At 44.4% G+C, this 21,287-nt stretch overlaps 1 protein-coding gene across 2 annotated transcripts in view; it reads right to left on the bottom strand.

The window, feature by feature from the left end:
* Positions 1 to 21,287, bottom strand: part of LOC126260941 (3'-5' exoribonuclease 1-like) — a 78,040-nt gene that overhangs the window by 6,736 nt on the left and 50,017 nt on the right. Inside the window, exons 5-6 of one of the 2 annotated variants that reach the window (XM_049958447.1) lie at positions 2,912 to 3,109; positions 1,785 to 1,991 (exon numbers count right to left, since the gene is read on the bottom strand). In XM_049958447.1, coding sequence (XP_049814404.1) covers positions 1,788 to 1,991; positions 2,912 to 3,109 — 402 coding nt within the window. In that variant the 3' untranslated portion in view covers positions 1,785 to 1,787. The remainder of the gene's footprint in view (positions 1 to 1,784; positions 1,992 to 2,911; positions 3,110 to 21,287) is intronic. The other variant, XM_049958449.1, reaches the window with a different exon arrangement.

Raw genomic sequence — 21,287 nt, 5'->3', positions numbered from 1 at the left:
CAGGCAAAATAACCTCAGGCTTCAAGAAAAATATAATAATTCCAAAGAAAGCAGGTGCTGACAGGTGTGTAAATTACCGAACTATCAGTTTAATAAGTCATGGCTGCAAAATACTAACCCAAATTCTTTACAGACCAATGGAAAAACTGGTAGAAGCCGACCTCGGGGAAGATCAGTTTGGATTCTGTAGAAATGTTGGGACACGTGGGGCAATACTGACCCTACAACTTATCTTAGAAGATAGATTGAGGAAAGGCAAACATCCGTTTCTAGCATTTGTAGACTAGAGAAAGCTTTTGGCAATATTGACTGGACTACCACCTTTCAAATTCTGAAGGTGGCAGGGGTCCAATACAGGGATCGAAAGGCTATTTACAATTTGTACAGAAACCAGATGGTAGTTATAAGAGTTGAGGAACACGAAAGGGAAGCAGTGGTTGAGAAGGGAGTAAGGCGTGGTTGTAGCCTGTCCCTGATGTTATTCAACCTTCATATATTGAGCAAGCAGTAAAGGAAACAAAAGAAAACTTTGAAACAGGAATTTCAAAATCCACGGAGAAGAAACAAAAACTTTGAGGTTTGCCGATGACATTGTAATTCTGTCAGAGACAGCAAAGGACCTGGAAGAGCAGTTGAACGGAATGGTAGTGTCTTGAAAGGAAAGATATAAGATGAACATCAAAAAAAGCAAAACAAGGATAATGGAATGTAGCTGAATTAAATCAGACGATGTTGAGGGAATTAGATTAGGAAATGAGACACTTAAAGTAGTAGATGAGTTTTGCTATTTGGGGAGCAAAATAACATGATGGCTGAAGTAGAGAGGATACAATATGTAGACTGGCTGTGGCAAGGAATGGGTTTCTGAAGAAGAGAAATATGTTAACACTGAGTATAGATTTAAATGTCAGGAAGTCTTTTCTAAACGTATTTGTATGGAGTGTAGCCATGTATGGAATGAAACATAGACGATAAATAGTTTAGACAAAAAGAGAATAGAAGCTTTTGAATTGTGGTGCTACAGAAGAATGCTGAATATTAGATGGGTAGATCACATAACTAATGAGGAGACACTGAATAGAATTTGAGAGAAGAGGAATTTGTGGCGCAACTTGACTAGAAGAAGGGATCAGTTGGTAGGACATGTTCTGATCACCAAATTAGAACTGGAGGGAAGCATGGAGGGCAAAAATCATACGGGGAGACCAAGATATGAGTACACTAAGCAGATTCAGAAGAATGTATGTTGCAGTAGTTACTTTGAGATGAAGAAGCTTGCACAGGATAGAGTAGCATGGAGAGCTGCATCAAACCAGTCTCAGGAATGAAAATGAAAACCACCACCACCAACAACAACAACAACAACAACAACTAGTGAAACTGTGTGTGTAAGGTCTCCTGGTGTACAAATCTATAATAAAGTGATACGGAATGTGATTATAACAATCACAAATTTAGTCTGGCCTGATTTCTTGTTTAAGTCTCTCTTTCTGTGTGTGTTGATCTACAGATGCAAGTAACAAGATTACTTACAGCATTTGTCACGCAAATTGAATATGCTATTAAGAGAGTTGATAATGAAAGCAATAGCAATAAAATTATTTTGAACAGTGGAAGCAGATGAATTTTTTTGTCCAAAACCTTGTCTGTTATTTTTTTTCCACCTTAAACTGTAGAACAGTACTAAGGATTAATAATTTTGTTCAAACACGTAATTAATATTGTAAAAAATTCTAGGGCAATCATACTGATAACTACAAAAAAAGTAAAAGTCGATCACATACGCATCATGAACTGCAGTCATCTGATGATTGACTTATGTGACACGTGGAAAAGTCTGTACTAAGATCAGCAATTTCTTCTCCAGTTGTGTCTTCACATTCTACTGAGTTTAAATCTTTGGTTTTCTCCAGGAACTTTGCAGTTACCTGCCACTTCATCGTGTCCTTGGCTGCTTCAGTTTCCTTCACTGAGAGTACTCTTCTTTCTGACTAATACAGAAAATAATACTCAGTAAGTGAGAGATATAAATATTGATTTAAGAAAATAGTAATGGTGCACCATATATTAATTGTTTACCATTTGGTGACAGGTTTGGTGCTTATTTTTTTGTTACAAATGGTGAAATTATAACAAATTAGAAACATCACGGACAATTACTTACATGAGGCAGACAGATTTGTCAATGATAACTTGGGCATAAAGATGATGAGTATTGAACAGTTCATTAATGATACTGCTTTTATAGGAATGTATGGTGTCTGTTCTTGCTTTTGACCTGAAGTGTAATTAAGTAAATTAAATAACAATACTAGTAACATGTGTTACTTTGCTACTAACATTGAGTGAACTTTGGTAGCACATCCGACTGCTTACACTCCAATGTCTTCCCATTCATCTTTGTCAATCCTCGTCCTCACTACAGGCGACTCACTATCATCCTGGGGTCTGAATGATCTGACTTTCATTTTAACTTTCCCCTGTCGTTGCTGAAGTAGGGATTAATAGTTCCAAAAGCTAGGATAATGACACCACTGTTACTTTCATGTATGTGTCTATCGGCAGTGGTTAACATTTTCCCTCCTGGAGTTAAGTCCTGGCCAGCAATTCTGTCTCGCATAGATATTATTATTAGAAATATTCCATTGTATTATTTTAAACTGTCAAAAAATGAAATTTATTTGTTAAGGTATTTGAATGAGAAGCCAACAATTTTCCAACAAACGTTATTTTTGGCCTATGTTTTATCTTGTTTAGTGTTGCAGGAATTATTTTTTATCTAGATTCAATAAACAAAGCTCTGTCTTCATGGTGCCTATAAATGTCCTTATCAAGCTCTGAAATGAATTTTAAATTCCCTTTATTAAAAACAAATAATCTACAGATACAGAGGAAAATAGTTATTTCTTACCTGGTTCCCATCCTCAGTGACAACTTTCATTTTATTATGACCTGCTGTTAAATGTATACGTTCATTAATATGTACATTCGCACCATCTGCAATTAGGTGTATCAGCACTCTAGCTATGTTTCTAGCATCATCAATACCACAGTGAGGCCTTCCTTCAAATCCAATTTCTAGGTGATCAATCATCATCTTCAGGCAATACTGTAACAAATGTAATGATTTGCAGTTTATGTATTAACTGATTCTTATGCTTCATGTTACAATTTACGAGGACTGACTGACATACTGGATATGTAAGTAAATTTCTTTTCAGTTTTCTTTACAAAAGGTTTATGAATGCAGTGGTGTCCTTGATTTATTTTTTAAAAAAAGTTTTCAGGAGTCACTGCATCAAGATGTTGGCACATGATTATAGGAACAGTAATCAAGCAAACATTTTTCAGTGCAAAGGCACTTGCTGATCAAGGAGTGCCCTCAAACTGAATATCATCAATCAAGATATTAAAAATATATTAGTATTGGTTGAAACAGTAAAAAATTTCCATTTGTCTGAATATACAGTAATCGCTATTACAATTCCACACATATTTTTTGTGCTCTCACTGAGCAAAGATTCAAACACAAACTCATCCAAATGTCCATCCAATAGGAACATGGAAACATACATCACAAACTCTATTGAAGCATTCCAAATATAAGGCTTAAGCCAGCAGAGGTAATTTGAATAATCAGGTAGATTGGGCACTCTTTGGTGGATGAGTATCAATAATTTCATAAGTGCCACAGACCAAAAGCAATTTGCATCCACCTAAGAATATCAAAGTTATGTTTAATATTAATGTTGTGGTGACCACTTTGCCCTTTTTACAGGTTTTAATTTGGACTCCATCACTTCACTCATAACAAACTTGACTTTTGCCTACAGATAGTTCAGTATGTAACATCCCATAACAAGTGGTTTATAAGACATCTGGCTGTGTATCAGCCTCGAATGATATCACTACTTCACTGTAACCATTGTTCACCAATATATCAGTTAGCTATTTGTGGATTCATGGATTCAAACTACAGCACTATTCTGCAGAACTCACCGATAAACAGTTTGTGCTCGTATCTTACGAGATACTGAAATGAAGGAAAAAACTGAATCCATATTAATATTATAATTGCTGAACTCTGTGTGTGTGTGTGTGTGTGTGTGTGTGTGTGTGTGTGTGTGTGTGTGTGTGTGTGTGTGCGCGCGCGCGTGCGCGCACACACATCCCTGTGAGTGTGTGCACATGAGCGTGCACATTATTTTCTCATGACGAAACCACTGAACCAACTTTGATAAAATTTGGTATGGAGATTGCCTGAATGCTGAGGAAGAACTTAGGGTACTTCAGGAAAAAAAATCGCTCCCTAAGGGGGTGGAGCATCTTTTTTTACACCAGTGAACATAACCCACGTTAAAAAATGATTAAATATATTTCATAATGTAGAGCTAATTCAGTAGCACAGTGCATAGATGTATGCTCCTACACAGCCCTCCACATGCACTGCTTGACTGCAACAGTCTGTGATGCATCATCACGAATTTATGGTTGGGGGGGGGGGGGGGGGGGGGGTACACATCATGAGCTACACTTACCCAAACAGGCAGACACATGAGAGAAGTTGATGTTATTGCACATACAATAGCTTACTTACACACCGTCATTCATCATAGCAAAACTACTGACAGGTGAGTGCAGCCACGAGTTACAGCTAGTAATAAAATAAGGAGAACCAATTTTCCATACAGAGAATCATCAGTAGGATTTGGGTTGTACCTATCAATAAATTCAGTGTGCCATTTGTATTACGAAAGAATACATCTCCGATATATTACAGTAGAGACTCTTCATATAAGGAAGGTTTACAATTTCATCCAAAATTGTACTAAATGCTTACACCAAAAATTATTCTGGCAGTTAGTTCAGGAGCACACTCAGAGTGCAAATAATTGCCATAACATATTACACCTCTTAGAAATAAATAATGTTGAGCAAATATGCATGCTAGTATGCATTTTTTCCCATTTTAGCATTGTCAACATGGTCTGGGTCTTTTCTTATGAATGTAATGCAAATACACTCCTGGAAATGGAAAAAAGAACACATTGACACCGGTGTGTCAGACCCACCATACTTGCTCCGGACACTGCGAGAGGGCTGTACAAGCAATGATCACACGCACGGCACAGCGGACACACCAGGAACCGCGGTGTTGGCCGTCGAATGGTGCTAGCTGCGCAGCATTTGTGCACCGCCGCCGTCAGTGTCAGCCAGTTTGCCGTGGCATACGGAGCTCCATCGCAGTCTTTAACACTGGTAGCATGCCGCGACAGCGTGGACGTGAACCGTATGTGCAGTTGACGGACTTTGAGCGAGGGCGTATAGTGGGCATGTGGGAGGCCGGGTGGACGTACCGCCGAATTGCTCAACACGTGGGGCGTGAGGTCTCCACAGTACATCGATGTTGTCGCCAGTGGTCGGCGGAAGGTGCACGTGCCCGTCGACCTGGGACCGGACCGCAGCGACGCACGGATGCACGCCAAGACCGTAGGATCCTACGCAGTGCCGTAGGGGACCGCACCGCCACTTCCCAGCAAATTAGGGACACTGTTGCTCCTGGGGTATTGGCGAGGACCATTCGCAACCGTCTCCATGAAGCTGGGCTACGGTCCCGCACACCGTTAGGCCGTCTTCCGCTCACGCCCCAACATCGTGCAGCCTGCCTCCAGTGGTGTCGCGACAGGCGTGAATGGAGGGACGAATGGAGACGTGTCGTCTTCAGTGATGAGAGTCGCTTCTGCCTTGGTGCCAATGATGGTCGTATGCGTGTTTGGCGCCGTGCAGGTGAGCGCCACAATCAGGACTGCATACGACCGAGGCACACAGGGCCAACACCCGGCATCATGGTGTGGGGAGCGATCTCCTACACTGGCCGTACACCACTGGTGATCGTCGAGGGGACACTGAATAGTGCACGGTACATCCAAACCGTCATCGAACCCATCGTTCTACCATTCCTAGACCGGCAAGGGAACTTGCTGTTCCAACAGGACAATGCATGTCCGCTTGTATCCCGTGCCACCCAACGTGCTCTAGAAGGTGTAAGTCAACTACCCTGGCCAGCAAGATCTCCGGATCTGTCCCCCATTGAGCATGTTTGGGACTGGATGAAGCGTCGTCTCACGCGGTCTGCACGTCCAGCACGAACGCTGGTCCAACTGAGGCGCCAGGTGGAAATGGCATGGCAAGCCGTTCCACAGGACTACATCCAGCATCTCTACGATCGTCTCAATGGGAGAATAGCAGCCTGCATTGCTGCGAAAGGTGGATATACACTGTACTAGTGCCGACATTGTGCATGCTCTGTTGCCTGTGTCTATGTGCCTGTGGTTCTGTCAGTGTGATCATGTGATGTATCTGACCCCAGGAATGTGTCAATAAAGTTTCCCCTTCCTGGGACAATGAATTCACGGTGTTCTTATTTCAATTTCCAGGAGTGTATTTGGAAGGAGGTGGGCACGAACACTATCAACACCGTCATGAATCATTCAGCTTACGACTCTACCACTTTTTACAGTAAAAGTAAAGGAAAAAATCCGAAAGTGTAATAAAAGTATGTTCTGCAATAAATGATGTTAACATTTCCGCCTGACTAGGGATCGAAAAACAAAATAAATATTTGGGTGTTTATTTCCGAATATGTGATGAGTTCCGAATAGTTGGTGTGACAGGTATCTTACAAGGCAGCATTAATTTCTGCTACAGAATCAAGCAGCTATAAAATGCATTGTTTTTTTTTATTTCCAGCATGCTGCATTAGTAACAGGACAGTATCTTGAGTTAACCAGTTTGATGCAGAAAACAGCCAAAGTTTCAAAATTCAGTTGCTTTTGTTTAATTGATGACCGATTCCATGTATCAGAACACATTCTCAAATCATCCAAAAAAAGAAAAAGGTGTACTCTGTGATAGCATGCAAACCACATCAATATTGTACATGATTGTGTTTAAGCCATTAGTCAAGTTTACAGAGACCATTCATTGGCAGGACAACTGTTTTGTGTACGCTTGCTGCCAACCCTTGCAAATAAACAATATTGTGCACAATACCAATATCATTGTGGTTTTCAAAGCTGAGTGCATATTTTTCTGCATGTATTAACTTACCAAAATTTTAATTAATATCAATATGATTGATTTCAAATTTTGTTGAAATAAGGTTCGCTTAAGCAGCTAACATACAGCTTTCCGCACATGCACAGAGTTGAAATCGTGTATAAGCGATGCCTACTCACGCTTTTTGCTACTTGCCACTTGGAGCATGGCTCTTTGGTGTATAAGCAGTGAGAGAAAGCAGCCAGAATCTACCTGGAATAGCTGCCAGATTCGCTCATGTGCATAGCTGTCTGAGTTAGAGTGAGGGTACACTTCACTAGACCATGTTTTGTTTGTGGTGCATTTTTCAATCAATTCGAAGCTATAGCATTTCCCGCGTTCGGATACTCATTTTTACCATCTGTTGTTTTTTTTTATTATAGACTCGGCGACGAACACATGTGCTCTGTGAAAATGCCAAAACCTACAGTAACCGCTGCCAAAAGGGTGCAAGAATTTGAAATCGATGGTTTATATGCTCTCGATAAGTTAACAGTGTTTTGTAAATTCTGCAATATCAGAGTTTCTATAGTGAAACATGTGCAGACCGGAAAACATAATGATGACAAGTTGAAGCAGACCAATTTGCAAATAAAGTGGCAGTATAAAATTAGCAACAGCTTTTCTGGAGACTAGAAATCTACTCTTTAGGAATCAGCATGGGTTTCAAAAAAGACGGTCGTGTGAAACCCAGCTCGCGCTACTCATCCACGAGACTCAGAGGGCCATAGACACGGGTTCCCAGGTAGATGTCGTGTTTCTTGACTTCCGCAAGGCGTTCGATACAGTTCCCCACAGTCGTTTAATGAACAAAGTAAGAGCATATGGACTATCAGACCAATTGTGTTATTGGATTGAAGAGTTCCTAGATAACAGAATGCAGCATGTCATTCTCAATGGAGAAAAGTCTTCCGAAGTGAGAGTGATTTCAGGTGTGCCGCAGGGGAGTGTCGTAGGACCGTTGCTATTCACAATATTCATAAATGACCTTGTGGATGACATCGGAAGTTCACTGAGGCTTTTTGCGGATGATGCTGTGGTATATCGAGAGGTTGTAACAATGGAAAATTGTACTGAAATGCAGGAGGATCTGCAGCGAATTGACGCATGGTGCAGGGAATGGCAATTGAATCTCAATGTAGACAAGTGTAATGAGCTGCAAATACATAGAAAGATAGATCCCTTATCATTTAGCTACAAAATAGCAGGTCAGCAACTGGAAGCAGTTAATTCCATGAATTATCTGGGAGTACGCATTAGGAGTGATTTAAAATGGAATGATCATATAAAGTTAATCGTTGGTAAAGCAGATGCCAGACTGAGATTCATTGGAAGAATCCTAAGGAAATGCAATCCGAAAACAAAGGAAGTAGGTTACAGTACGGATCCGTACCAGATAGGGTTGATAGAAGAGATAGAGAAGATCCAACGGAGAGCATCACGCTTCGTTACAGGATCATTTAGTAATCGCTAAAGCATTACGGAGATGATAGATAAACTCCAGTGGAAGACTCTGCAGGAGAGACGCTCAGTAGCTCGGTACGGGCTTTTGTTGAAGTTTCGAGAACATACCTTCACCGAAGAGTCAAGCAGTATATTGCTCCCTCCTACGTATATCTCGCGAAGAGACCATGAGGATAAAATCAGAGAGATAAGAGCCCACACAGAGGCATACCGACAATCCTTCTTTCCACGAAGAATACGAGACTGGAATAGAAGGGAGAACCGATAGAGGTACTCAAGGTACCCTCCGCCACACACCGTCAGGTGGCTTGCGGAGTATGGATGTAGATGTAGATGTAGAAACCGCAAAAAAGAAGAGCGATCATGAATATCTGGCCCAAAGGACTGTGGAAACATTTTTGAAGGCCAAAATTTCACTCCACAAACTGGAGAACGAAGACTTTCGGCACTGGATGAACGAGTTCATTGAAGGTGACCAGTGGTGTTACTTTTTTTATTTATTTTGTGGCTACAGCTTGCATCAAAATTATTTTGGTAAATCTTCACTTTACATGTACTCTCAATCAGTTCACAATTAAACTCTGTACCTCTCATATTTTATAAAAATATAGGGGGAACAGGGGCAATTAGAACAGAAATTAATATACATTTTTTAAATACTTGCAAAACTTCAAAACAAAGAAAGTTAGATATTTGAGTTAAAATTTATATTAATGTTTAGACTTTCCCAATTTTCTCATCTTATGTTAGGGGTAAACCATTAATAGTTAAATAAATAATAATGTTAAGACGGCAACTGTAAGTTCTAATTACCACGTCTGGAAGTATTGGAACAGTGTGTCCCACTCCTTCACACTTATAATGAACGAATATATTGCAGGGCTGTTCGGAACATAACTAACCTCAGCACTACATACCCTGAAATTTTCACCAAAATCTAATTAATGAATCTTAAATAATAGTATTAATTTAGGCACAAGAGCTGATTGTTACAAATCCACAACAACTTCTTGGTACCAGAATGAAATTTTCACTCTGCAGTGGAGTGTGCGCTGATATGAAACTTCCTGGCAAATTAAAACTGTGTGCTGGATCGAGACTTGAACTTGGGACTTTTGCCTTTCACGGGCAAGTACTCTACCACTTTGAGGTGCTGGTAACATCCCAGGTGTTAAAACAATGAGAGACACTATTGTGCCTTCAATACAACAGCAAAGGAAAACTGAGGTAATGGAACAACTAGCAGCGAAAGATGTTGTTGTATTAGCCGACGAGACCACTGACAGAAGAGGCTGTTGTGTTTTTGCTATTTTGTTGAGAACTATGGAAGCTTGGAATGACCAGAAAGTTTTTGCGGCAAGTGTGAAAGTTCTCGATGCAGCGAACTCGACACAATGTGCTCATGCTATTTTGGAGTCTCTTCAAACATATAATATACAGTATTATAATGTTAAAACAGTAGTGAGTGACAGTGCTAAGTATATGAACAAATGTGTTGACTCCTTGAAAACAATAATAGGTGATAATTTATTATTGCCAATGTTTATTCCAAGGAACTTAGTAAGTTAAATACTACAATCAGTTATTTGAAGAGCGCTTTTTAAACACCAGAAAGAGGAAACATTTATACTTGCGGTTTCTTAAAGCAAAAAAATTGAATTTCAAAGGTTTTTCCTCTTCCAGTCATCTTCCAGTTTTAACACAAAGGAACTCTTGGTTCTCCACATCCATTTACATAGCACAATATTTTGTGGTAATGATTGATTTCTTCCGCAGTGATGATATGCGAGAGATGTCGAATGCAGGCATTGAGTATATTATTTCACTGTCAAATAATGATGTAACTAGGTTCTTGCAGAGGTCATGTTCATTAAAGAACATGCCAGAGACTTGATGAGCATGGCATTCTTCTTAGAGACTTCAAAGTGTCCAACTTCACATGAACTTTATTCAAAGTTGAAGCATCTTGAAGTATGGTTCAGTTTTGTGGGAAAAGGAATATTTGGCAATGAAACCAGTGAGATTTTAAAAACAATAAAGAGGGAAGTGATTCAGGCAGAAATTAAGGAGGGATTGAAGTTAACTGGACTGCACCTCCAAACGAGATTGTCACCTCTCATGGCCACAGATCCAAGTAAACCAGTTTTCAAAGCCTTGGATTCTTGTTTTGATCCAAGGACAATAATTCTCAATACTATTAATTCCAAAATAGCCAGTATCTTGCAATCTGTACCTGGGATGACTGTTCTTAGTACTGTAGATACTCTGAAGGGGTATCAATCTCTCCAGAATTTTGTTCAAAACCAAATGTCAATGCAGTTGGGACATGCTGACATAGTGAAATGTCTGCGGGCAACTGCAGTTGACAATCACCAATTTGCATTTGCAGTATTGAAAGCTGTTTGGTTCTCGTGTTCCACTGTTGACAGCGAGAGGCTGTTTTCCAACTATAACGAAGTACTGACAGATAGGTGGCACAATCTCTCTGAAGACAACATTGTTATAATGACAATGCTGTCATTCGAAAAATTGTCTACAGAGTGATGCCTTAGTGATACTGTAGACCTATCTTTGTTAGCTCGTTTCGTTATTCTTCTTAAAAAAAAAAAACCTATGCATATTCTCACTTTTTCAAATGTTTACTAGTTTGTTTGAGGATGGATTTTTGTTTTGTCTGTCTTTGTCCAGATATTGGTAAAAACAGCTGAAAATGCAGTACATAACTGAGTCTTACTACCATTTGTATACATGTGTCAAAAAAAAAGAAGAGACTATGTTTAAGGAAGTATTTTTCTATTAAAAGATTGTGTTAGTGATGGGAAATAGAATTTAAAACTCAAAATTTGTACTGAAACATATTATAAACTTTGTTTCCAAGCAACATGTGAGTGAACATTAAAAAATTAAGAAACTTAAATTTAGTCTTATTTTTAGCCCAAGTTAAATACATTTTGTAAATGTTTATAAATATTGTGTTACTTATGAAAATTAAAAAATAAACTTTAAGCTTTCTTGGTGATATTCATACAGAAAAATCTCTTGGGGATGTAGCCAAAACATTTTATTTATTAACAACAGCACTGCAGAAGCAAAGATTTTTCTTTACATTAAAAGATTTTCTTCTAAGTTTCATTATTGCTATTCCGTAAGAAATTTCAACTATTTACAAGGGTCACTCCAAAAGAAATGCACACTATTTTTGTAAAAACACAGTTTTCATTCTGCATGTGTGAAAGTTTTACAGTATGCAGATACATCCTTCCCACTTGTTTTCAAACTTAGTTCAACCTGTTCCAGTGAGTGGCGCCGTCGCAGCATGTCTTCAAGATGGCTGCTACACTTGACGTTCGTCAGAAGCAATGTCAGAAGCAACTTCAGTACAGTTAGTCGGAGGGCAAGCAGGTTACGTGATGAAAGCGGGCACGGCAATATTGAGGACTGTCCTCGCAGCGGTAGGCCTCATACTGCACACACTCCAGACAATGTGCAGAGAGTTAACGAATTGGTGACTGCTGACAGACGCATCACAGTGAACGAATTGTCATGCTACGTTGGGATAGGGGAAGGAAGTGTTGGCAGAATACTGTAAGTGTTGGTATTAAAAAAGGTTTGTGCCAGGTGGGTTCCCAGGATGTTGACAGTGGCTCACAAAGAAACAAGAAAAACGATATGCAGCGAACTTTTGGAACAGTACGAGAATGGTGCAGATGAATTTCTTGGAAGAATTGTGACAGGTGATGAAACATGGCTCCATCATTTTTCACCAGAGACAATCAATGGAGTGGCATCATGCAAATTTACCCACGAAAAAAAAAAATTCAAAACCACACCTTCTGCTGCAAAAGTTATGGCTACGGTGTTTTATGATTCCAAAGGATTCTTGCTTGTGGACATCATGCCAAGTGGAACCACCATAAATTCTGGTGCATATGTGATGACACTGGAGAAACTTCAAGCTCGACTGAGTCACGTTCGACCACATCGGCAAAAGCAGGATGTTTTGCTGTTACACAACAATGCACGGCCACATGTCAGTCAAAAAACCATGGAAGCGATCACAAAACTCGGATGGACAACACTGAAACACCCGCCTTACAGTCCTGACCTGGCTCCATGTGACTATCATCTCTTTGGGAAGCTGAAAGACTCTCTTCGTGGAACAAGTTTGAAGATGATGACTCCCTTGTGCATGCTGCCAAACAGTGGCTACAACAGGTTGGTCCAGAATTTTACCGTGCGGGTATATAGGCACTGGTTCCAAGATGACGTAAGGCAGTTGAGAGGGATGGAAATTATGAGGAGAAATGAAAATATTGTTCCTAAAGGATGTATCAATACACTGTAAAACTTTCAAACATGTAGAATAAAAGATGAATTTTAAAAATAATAGTGTGCATTTCTTTTGGAGTGACTCTCGTAATATAAATATTTAAGTCGGTGAGAAAAATTGCCGAGTGTCAAAAATAGTTTGCAGACCTAAAAAAGGGGAGTTTTGTATATTTTTTAATCTGCTGGATACAACATTGATAAATAATTTTTTTAAAGTATTTAAAATACATGTACCACTCCATGCCATTCCGGCCAAGTGCAGCAACAGTATACAAATGTTAAAAATTGAAATAATAGTCTCTGTTGAAGATACTTTATTGATGACGCGTTTCATGCTTCTAGCGCATCTTCAGATCATTCTTGAGCCTTGGAAACTGGATTCTGTGGTCTTCACAGCTCAAAAACGATATGAAGAAGTGCGAAGCATGTCATCAATAAAATATCTGCAACATACTGTCATTTTCATTTTTACCTTCGGTATTTGTTTTTAAATAATTATTTGTGTCAAAATTTTTTGTTAAAATAATTTTTCTCTACATCTGTCTCATGTATGACCCACCCTATCTTCCATTTTCAACATAGCATTGAAAAATGGTTAAATATCTATCTACCAGCAGTGGTGGTTGTTGGGATGTTTAAGGGGGACTAAACAGCGAAGGTCATCAGTCCCCCATTCCAAAAACAGGTGAGACGAAAATTTGCGGAGCAGGGAAAACCCCAGGGGGAAGGATACTCCCCCCCAAGCACTAAAAGAACACAAATGCGGCAACGAACACTACAGACAAGAAGAGTACAGATGAACACCAGACAGAAAGAAACAGAAGAAAAGAAGATGGCCGGAGACTGGTTGACTGACCAAAAAAAAAAAAGGGAAAGAGTCAACCATCCGACTACACACCAAAACAGCAACCAATTATGAGAGACTCGAGGACAAGAGATACAGAAAGGGAAAGGTGCAGGACCTCCTTAAATGGAACCATAAAAAGGACTACCACGGATAAAATTTAAAACGTCGTCAGCCATGGAGGCATCGTCGCATAAAACCAAAGGCAAAGTGCCCGGGAGATTAAAAGACTGCCGGAGGGTGCGCAGTCGGGGACACTCCAACAAAATGTGGGCGACCGTCAGCCGGGACCCACACCGACACAGGGGGGCATCCCCCTGACGCAAAAGATGGCCGTGCGTCAGGTAGGTATGGCCGATGCGGAGCCGACACAGGACGACAGAGTCCCTGCGAGAAGCCCGCAGGGAGGACCGCCATACATCGGTCGACTCCTTAACAGCTCACAGTTTATTCGGGGATGTCAGGCCACACCACTCATCATTCCACATCCCAAGCACCTTACGGTGCAACACCAACTGCAGATCATGAGCCAGGAGGCCGATCTCCAAAGCTGGGGCGTCGAGCGCCCCTTTGGCCAGCCTGTCGACACGTTCGTTCCCCGGGATGCCAACGTGACCTGGCGTCCAAACAAAGACCACCGAACGACCAGAGCGGGTAATGGCAGAAACAGACTCCTGAATAGATGATACCAGAGGACAAGAGGTATAGCAGCGATCGATAGCCTGGAGGCTGCTCAGGGAGTCACTGCAGATGACGATGGATGTACCTGAGCAAGAAGGCACATGCTCAAGAGCGCGCAATATTGCCACCAGCTCTGCAGTAAAAATACTGCAGCCAGCCGGCAAGGAGCGCTGTTCAACATGGGCAGCGTGAGCAAAAGCGTAGGCAGTACGACCATCAACCAGGCAACCATCAGTGTAGACAGTCTCACAGCCCGAAAATGAGGCGAGGAGCGCAAGAAAATGGCGACGGAGGGCCACAGGCGGAACCGAGTCCTTGGGTACCTGTGCCAAGTCCAGACGGACGGACGGACGGACGGGGTAAACACCAGGGAGGCGTAGGTGCACGGACCTGGAAGGGAGGCAGAAGAGGGAATGACCCCAGTTCAGACAGCAGGGACTGGACGCGGACAGCAATGGAAAGCCCAGACCTAGGTCACCGTGCGGGCAGATGGAGGACCATGGCAGGGAAAAGCAGGCGATGATTGGGATGGCCCAGCGAGCAATGCACGTGGACAGCATAGTCGGCGAGCAGTCGATGGCGGCGAATCCGCAGCGGGGGAACCCCGCCCTCCACCAGTAGACTATCCACGGGGCTCGTACGGAAAGCGCCAGTTGCAAGCCGAACCCCACAGTGGTATATGGGGTCCAACAACGTTAACACTGAGGGGGATGCAGACCCATAGGCCAGGCTCCCATAATCGAGCCTGGGCTGCACAAGGGCTCTGTACAATCTCAACAGCGTGCAGCGATCTGCACCCCAAGACGTGTGGCTCAGGCAGCGGAGGGCGTTGGGGTGCCGCCAGCACTTTTGCTTCAGCTGAGTAATATGAGGAACCCATGTCAGCTTGGCATCAAAGACGAGTCCTAAGAAGCGGCTAGTGTCCACCACTTCAAGTAGGTGGCCGTTGAGGTAAAGTTCAGGATGAGGGTGGACCGTCCGACGCCTGCAGAAGTGCATAACTCGAGTCTTGGCTGCAGAGAACTGAAAACCATGAGTCAGAGCCCATGATGCTGCCTTGCGAACGGCTACTTGCAGCCTGCATTCGGCGACTCCCGTAGTCGTTGAGCTAAATGAGATGCAGAAGTCGTCGGCATACAAAGAAGGAGACACCGACGACCCCACGGCTGCAGCCAGACCATTAATGGCCACTAGAAATTAGGAGACTCTCAACACCGAGCCCTGCGGGACCCCATTTTCCTGTATATAAGATGAACTAGAGGCGGCACCGACTTGCACCCGGAAAGAGCGATGCAATAAAAAGGTTTGAAGAAAAGCCGGGAGCTGACCACGAAGACCCCACTCATGCAACGTAGCAAGGATGTGACGCCTCCATGTGGTGTCATACGCCTTCCGCAGATCAAAAAATACAGCAACGAGATGCTGACGTCGGGCAAAGGCCGTACGGATAGCAGATTCCAGCCGCACCAAATTGTCCGCAGCAGACCGGCCCCGACGGAAGCCACCCTGGGATGGAGCGAGGAGACGGCGCGACTCAAGGACCCAACACAAACGCCGCCCCACCATACGTTCGAGCAATTTGCACAAAACATTGGTGAGGGTAATGGGACGATAGCTGTCCACCGCCAGTGGGTCCGCACCGGGCTTCAAGATGGGGACAATAACACCCTCTCGCCATTTCGACGGGAACACGCCCTCGCTCCAAATGCGGTTAAAGATAGTGAGGATGTGTCTCTGGCAGTCCCTGGAGAGATGCTTCAGCATCTGCGCGTGGATGCAGTCTGGTCCTGGTGCTGTATCAGGGCAATCGGCGAGGGCAGCGAGGAATTCCCTCTCGCTGAAAGGAGCATTGTATTTTTCAGAACGACGCGTGTGGAATGATAACGGCGTCTGCTCGGCTCGCTCCTTTAGAGAGCGAAAGGTGCGGGGGTAAGTTGCAGTCACAGAGCTCGTAGCAAAGTGCGCGGCAAGGTGTTCAGCAATGACGGCAGCGTCCGTGCAAACAGCGCCGTCCAGGGAGATCCCAGGGACACCCATAGGGGTCCGGTATCCATAAATCCGCCGGATCCGGGACCACACGAGCGAGGGAGAGACACGGGAGCCCAAGGATGAGACATACCTCTCCCAGCACTCCTGCTTACGCCGTGCAATAAGACGACAGGCCAAGGCACGGAGCCTCTTAAAGGCGATGAGGGTCTCCAGAGACGGGTGCCGCCTATGACGCTGGAGAGCCCGCCTATGGTCGCGAACAGCCTCAGCAATCTCCGGCGACCACCAGGGTACAGCCTTCCTCCGAGGGAGACCAGAAGAGCGGGGGATGGCAGCCTCGACTGCAGAAATGATTGACGTGGTCAAGACATGGACCACCTCGTCAATGTCACCCTGTGGGCGAGACGCAATGGTGGCAGCGGAAGTAAAAGCCGGCCAGTCAGCCCTGTTGACAGCCCAGCGGGGCAGGCGGCCAGAAGAATGACACTGGGGCAGTGACAAATAGATGGGAAAATGGTCACTACCACACAGGTCAGGATGCACTCTCCAGTGGAGGGATGGGACAAGTCCGGGGCTGCAAAGAGAGATATCGATGGCCGAGAACGAGCCATGGGCCACACTGAAATGCATGGGAGCACCGGTGTTCAAGAGGCTAAGGTCGAGCTGAGCCAACACATGCTCCAAGGCACGACCGTGGTCATCGGAGACAGTCCCACCCCATAGAGGGTTGCGGGCATTGAAATCGCCCAGAAGCAGCAATGGTGGCGGGAGTTGAGCCAGCAGCGCAGCCAAGACATGGCGGGGGAGCTCCCCATCCAGAGGAATGTAAACAGAGCAAACAGTAATAGCCGGCGAGAGCTCAACCCTGGCAGCGACTGCCTCTAAAGGCATCAGAAGGGGTACTGGTGAGCTACAGACAGAGTGGTGAACAAAGAGGCAAACCCCACCTGACGCTCGTTGACAGGCAGCGCGGTTCTTGTAGTATCCCCGATAACCGCGAAGGGCGGGGTTCCGCATTGCTGGAAACCAAGTTTCCTGCAGAGCAATGCAGAGAACAGGGGAAACACTCAGAAGCATCCGGAGCTCAGGCAGGTGGCGGAAATAACCGCCGCAGTTCCACTGGAGAATGGAAGCAGGAAGGGACTGGGGGGGCGTGAAGGCGACTAAGAGGCAGACGGTGCCTCAGAGCCAACTGCCGCCACCGGGGGAGAGTCAGCTGTGTCCATAGGAAAGGCCCCCGAGGGTTCCGTGAGGGCGAGATCCGCGGCAGAGGCAAGGATCTCCACCTCATCCCCGGAGCCAGAACTATTTACAGCAGGCGGTACTGAAACCGCCGGAACATCCTTCTTCTTGGACATGTTCCGTTCCTCCTTCTCGCGTCTGTCCTTAGGGTTAGAGGGCTGGGAGAGCTTCTCTGAAGGAGCGTCTGAGGCCGACGACGACGCAGAAGCCCTACGACCAGCAGGTGGCGGAACCTTCAGCCACTGGCTGACATCCGGCTGTGTAGGAGAAGAAACGGAGGAAGGGAGAGCCCCGAGGGACCCCTTCCGCGAGAGAGGAACCGGCAGAGGCAACGCCGGCGGAGAAGGAAGGGGAGGGATTGAGCCCCCCGGTTTTGGAGCAGATGTCACTCCCGAAGTAAGCATGGGGGGAGCGACAGAAGAGGGTTTGCCCCCAACTGCTAAGGGGGCAACAGATGAAGGCTTGCCCCCTTACACGTGGGGGGCAGACAGAGATGCATGGCCCCGAGGACCCACTGAAGGCGGCACAGATGAGGCGACAACCGCCGCTCGCGAGGGCGACGATAACGTGGCTGCAGCATAAGATGTTCAAAGGGAAGCAGGATACACCCTTTCAAATTTCAGTTTTGCCTCTCGATACATAAGCCGGTCCAGGGTCTTAAATTCCATTATCTTCCGCTCCTTATGAAGAACGGGGCAATCTGGCGAGCATGGAGAGTGGTGCTCCCCACAGTTGACACATACAGGCGGAAGCGCACATGGAGAATTGGGATGAGAGGGGCGTCCGCAATCTCGACATGTGGCGCTGGATGGGCAACAGGAGGACATATGCCCAAACTTCCAGCACTGGAAGCACCGCATCGGGGGAGGGACGTATGGCTTGACGTCACAACGGTAAACCATTACCTTGACCTTCTCGGGCAATATAGCACCCTCGAAGGCCAAGATAAAGGCACCGGTGGCCACCCAGTTAGTCTTGGGTCCTCTATGTACACGACGGACAAAATGTACACCACGTCGTTCCAAGTCGGCTCTCAGCTCGGCGTCAGATTGTAACAATAGGTCACGATGGTAAATAATCCCCTGGACCATATTTAAGCTACTGTGGGGAGTGACGGTAACAGGGACGTCACCCAGCTTATCACACAAGAGCAACGCTCGTGACTGGGCTGGGGAGGACGTCTTGAGGAGGATGGACCCATTCCTCATTTTAGACAACCCCGCCACTTCCCCAAACTTATCCTCCAAGTGTTCCACAAAAAACAGAGGCTTCGTCGTAAGAAAGGAGTCACCATCAGTCCTGCTGCAGACACGGTATTGTGGTACATAAGGTTCCTGCTTGGCACTAGATCAGCGTCCCTCCCACGGCGCAGCCAACGAGGGGAACGACTGAGGGTCATATTGCGCAGCATCAAAGTCAACTCTGCCTCGCTTAGAGACGCTGGTGGCCGTGCGACCACCAGCTTGGTGTGATTTATTGCGCTTCATTGCGCCATATCCGCCCAGATGCCGCCTACTCCGAACGAGGGCTCTCCCCAAGGGCGCCACCCAGCCAAAGCAACGTGTACCTGGCCGATATCCCATTGCCCGGAGTCCCCGTGCCCCAGACAAGATGGGCACATACTCCTTGGCATGCGTGGGGAGGAAACAGCTCTGGCATCTGTAGTGTGATCCCTGCGTGGTCAGGGGGCTACCACCAAGAGGGTACATGACAACCCCACCACAACGGACTGGCTACCGTACTGGATTTTAGGTGTTGAAAGGGTCCACAGTTGCCGGGGGCGCTAAGAAGGGGATTGCGCACAAGACGAGAAGGAGACAACCCAGGAGATGTTGGGTGTAAATCCCGCCACACGACAATAGGTAGCACGCAAGATGGTGGTGCATGATGGACCAATAGAAAAACGCCACGTACGGCGTCCTTCCCCAAATGGCATGCACTAACAACGGAAATTTGGAAAAATGGAGGTAAAACCCAAGAGGGGACCATCAGATAAGGCCGAAACGTTTGAGACTCCTTTTAGTCGCCTCTTACGACAGGCAGGAATACCGCGGGCCTATTCTTACCCCCGAACCCGCAGGGGGCTATCTACCAGCGCTTTCTCGTTTGGTAAGTTACAGCACCTTTGTTTTTTATATATAAAATAGATAATTAATAATAAAAGTAGCTTTCCAGAAAATTATTTATTAACATCGAAAAGTGCAAAAAATAACACACTGATTTTGGTCATAAAATAACAGCAATTTTTTCCTGTCCCTACCAATACTGTACAATGATAAGGGAGTTTTTGTGGCCTCATTTGGATGGAATGGACATTGAAGAGCTGTGGTTTCAACAGGATGGTGCCACCTGCAAAACTTCCTGTGAAACAATTCAGTTGCTCCACGAGCAGTTCCCAGATTGCCTCATTTCACAAAATGCTGATCATCAATGGCAACCAAGGGCCCATGTTGTCAGCGTCTCAGCTGTTGCTCCACCTGCTCAAGTTAGTTTGTTGTGGGATGTCTCCTTCCTCTTATTAATTGGACTAAGTGTGGTAGCCACCATTATTATTGATAAGTGGTTCTTTTACTCAAATTGAGAGAGGGACTTAATTGGTGCAGTTCCAGAACTTATACGCCTGTGACAGTGGCCCAAACTCTTTGTCTTTAAATATGTCTGCTTGTGTCTGTATATGTGTGGATGGATATGTGGTGTGTGCGAGTGTATACCCGTCCTTTTTTCCCCCTAAGGTAAGTCTTTCCGCTCCCGGGACTGGAATGACTCCTTACCCTCTCCCTTAAAACCCACATCCTTTCGTCTTTCCCTCTCCTTCCCTCTTTCCTGATGAGGCAACAGTTTGTTGCGAAAGCTTGAATTTTGTGTGTATGTTTGTGTTTGTTTGTGTGTCTATCGACGTGCCAGCGCTTTCGTTTGGTAAGTCACATCATCTTTGTTTTTAGATATAAATGTGTTATTATTATGACGCTGTCTGTTAATATAAACTATTCTCTGTATGTGGTGAAATTTTACAATTTGACATGTCTCCTGTAACTGAACCACATGATTTAGATTATGCACATTATGAGACAAATAAACCACAATTCACAAAAAAGGGATGAGAAAAAGCCCATGCCAAGCTGGAGCTTCTAGTTTCTGATAATGTAATTGGTAGTACACTGGCAGTGAAATGTTGTGATCTGCATTTGAGTCCAAGTCAAGTATACAATTTTAAACTGTCACATTCACTCACAACAATGTATACTGCACAGTAAGTATGAGAATGGAGATTGACACATATTCAATACTGCAACTGATAGTAAAAAGTGCCTGTATCAATTTCACCCGAGATTAGTTTAGCACCCAGCACATTGATGTCCCTTGATGAGTTCACCAACAGAAGTAAAGAGAGTAAGTGGTGAGGGAAAAATAATCATGAGCACTTTTTTCACCCAGAATAGACACAGAATTACAATCACATATAAGGAATGTAGCACAGTAACCACATATTGTATGTTAGAATATGTCTTCTATGCTTTCCAAACCAACTCAAAGCAACAAATGGTGGACTTGCAATCCAGCCTCCCCACTACAACAAGGCAGCTGCTGACAGAGTGATCAAAACTTCACAGTTCTTGAGGAGTTTCAAATCAAGACACTT

The sequence above is a fragment of the Schistocerca nitens genome, chromosome 5, assembly GCF_023898315.1.
Source record: "Schistocerca nitens isolate TAMUIC-IGC-003100 chromosome 5, iqSchNite1.1, whole genome shotgun sequence".
Classification (NCBI taxonomy): Eukaryota; Metazoa; Arthropoda; class Insecta; order Orthoptera; family Acrididae; genus Schistocerca; species Schistocerca nitens.
This window is presented reverse-complemented; position numbering and strand designations above follow the sequence as displayed.